Raw genomic sequence first — 2,500 nt, 5'->3', positions numbered from 1 at the left:
CATTGAGGCGCGCAACTCGCGGTCGTCCACGGGCATGCTTCGTCTGTGGAGGTTTTGCAGGTGCATAGGGAACGGCATGCTGCCTCTTCTTTTATCCATGTTCCGGAACTTGTCTCCTTTGTTCAAAGTCATGACTCAAATTGCGTCTGCGAAAGAGATTTAAGCGTTAACAACTCGCCGTTCAAAAAGCTTCTAAATATGACAAGCGTTTTAGTCTTACATAAAGCTTACTAGAGCGAGACTTAACCTCATCTCACCAAAAGATAACGGCCATTAACATAAACGATTAAACGATTTTGTATCTGACAGTTGACAAATTGTAAAATGAGAAAAAAATATGAAATAATAAAAAATCTTGTAGACCTACATTTTCTTGTGTCCAAAGTCTTCTTTAGTGTGATAAAACTCCTTAGTCCAACAATCCTCTCTCGTTTAGATCCTGTGGTAAAGCTTAACGGAGCGAGTTTCGGTTTGATCTGACAGTGAGAGAGCGGAGCCCCATATTTATTGTACTTCTCACTCACTGACGTCAGTGCGAGGCAGGATTTGCCTCAGAGAATCACAGCTATCTTTGTAGTAGTAACATCATTCCGCCACGGAAGGGGAGAGGGAGGGCCTAAACTACGCGTGGGCTGACGGCGGAGGGGGTCTTCCATCCTCCTCCTCCGACACACACACACACACACATCACACAAATGTGATGCTGATGTAACGGGGACCTACGTTCCTTAGTCATTGGGCTTCGTGAAAGGGGGTGAATGCGATACATTGAACGCCGTGCCCGACTAACACATATTTCAATTTTAGTGTCCTTCGTCATGAAATATTAATTAATGTCAATCTAATCTTGTTTGAATAGGCCTGTAGGTTTTTAAATACAGGCTATTTTGTAACCTACCAATAAAATGGGTGGAGCGGATACGCACACAAGATTTCTGATAATTGAAGACGTGCTATGAATCCACACGATTAACACTGCACTCATTCGGACAGGATGACGCCACACGACAGGATGGAATCCATCACCTCTTTCACGTTGGCCAGAACGTTCAGTGACCAATTCGATTCTGCTGTGATCTCACCTTGATAAGGTGCATGGGATCGATCCGAAAATTGTAAAGCGCTGTCGCCATCTAAAGGCCATGCATGGAACGGCACACGCAGCTCTTTTTCTGGTGAGGAGTGAGGACTGGCTATTCAGAACCACACTTCTGCGAGAGCAACGATGGTGCAGCCACACACACACAAAGCACTTATCCTTAGTCGTCCATAGGGAGGGCTCCCTTTTCATACACTGTAAACAATAACATTTAAAACCCACCAATATAACCAACAGTACGTATGGCTCACTGAACACCTAATGGACCAGGGTCTGTGGCCATGAATGCACAACAACCTGTTGCTTTTTTGGTTCTGTGACCTGCCCCTCAACATGGCTCTGGTAGCTCCTACTAAATTGCACATGTTTTCAGTGTTTGTCATGTGACAGAATTTAACGCCATCTACATAACTGCTCTGATTTTGAAAAGGATGCCCTTGGCACAGAGGTGGTCATCCAAGGTTTGTATGAAAAGGTGGTCTCAAAAATGTCTCCTCGTCTATGTTGTTCTGAGTGAGTGGCCGTGTGAAACCAGCAGTGCTTAAATAGCAGGGTGAAGGTTTCGTGACGGATTCCTAAACAGAACTCTGACAGGTCAGGCCTGTGTGGGCCTCAGACAGGTAGAACCCAGGCGGGTCACACGCCGGCACAGAAGGATGGGGAGGACATGTCAGCTCCTCACTGAGGCTTTTTTGATTTGATTTGTTTATTTGATGAAGAGGGACAGTGTGCATTAATAAACATTAACATGTAAATGCATCCAATTGTAGCCAAAAAGCTAGTTTTCATTGGCAGTCCCCCTGCCAGAGTGAAACTGGCTAAAGATAGGGAAGAATTACAGCATAACATTGGGGAGGGGAGGAGAGAAAAGACAACAAGATATTCACAAGTCGCGTTCAGTAACATTCCCAAGATGACAGAGTGAAGTGGCTTAAATGCACAATGTGCTGCAGGTTTTGAAGAGTGGCTGTGCTGAGCTGGAGGCATCCTATGAATGGACCTTTGGAATAAAAACAAATAGAAAAGCCTTTATTGTCATCGTATTCGCATATGACAAGATTTAGTAGACTTACTAGCTTTACTTGAAGGTTATTTTGTGTTCACAGAGATATAGAGAATATGAGTGTGAGGCTAGGCAGACGCTAAGAAAATGGGCTACACTTGGGGACAGCTTGAGATGTTGGCTCAGGACTGAGATGCATGGAGAACTCTTGTTTGCAGCCTAAGCCCCAGAAGGGGTAGTAGGCGATGATGATGATGATGATGATGATGATGATGATGATGATGATGATGATGATGATGAGTGTGGGGCTGGAGGGGAGGTCAAAGTTCACTTTGCAAATGGTGAAATTAACACTGAGTAGGTCTCTGGAGCAGATTGTGCTTTAAATGAGCCCAGTT

At 44.6% G+C, this 2,500-nt stretch overlaps 1 protein-coding gene across 1 annotated transcript in view; it reads right to left on the bottom strand.

The window, feature by feature from the left end:
• rrad (Ras-related associated with diabetes) overlaps nt 1–132 on the bottom strand; it is a gene marked incomplete at its 5' end in the record, with an annotated part of 2,499 nt that extends 2,367 nt beyond the window's left edge. Inside the window, one exon of the mRNA XM_080843364.1 lies at nt 1–132. This exon is cut by the window's left edge and continues 238 nt beyond it. Within this exon, the coding sequence (XP_080699490.1) occupies nt 1–132 (132 nt within the window).
• Nucleotides 133–2,500: the final 2,368 nt, after the last annotated feature.

The sequence above is a fragment of the Sprattus sprattus genome (genome assembly GCF_963457725.1).
Source record: "Sprattus sprattus genome assembly, chromosome: 8".
Lineage (NCBI taxonomy): Eukaryota > Metazoa > Chordata > Actinopteri > Clupeiformes > Clupeidae > Sprattus > Sprattus sprattus.
This window is presented reverse-complemented; position numbering and strand designations above follow the sequence as displayed.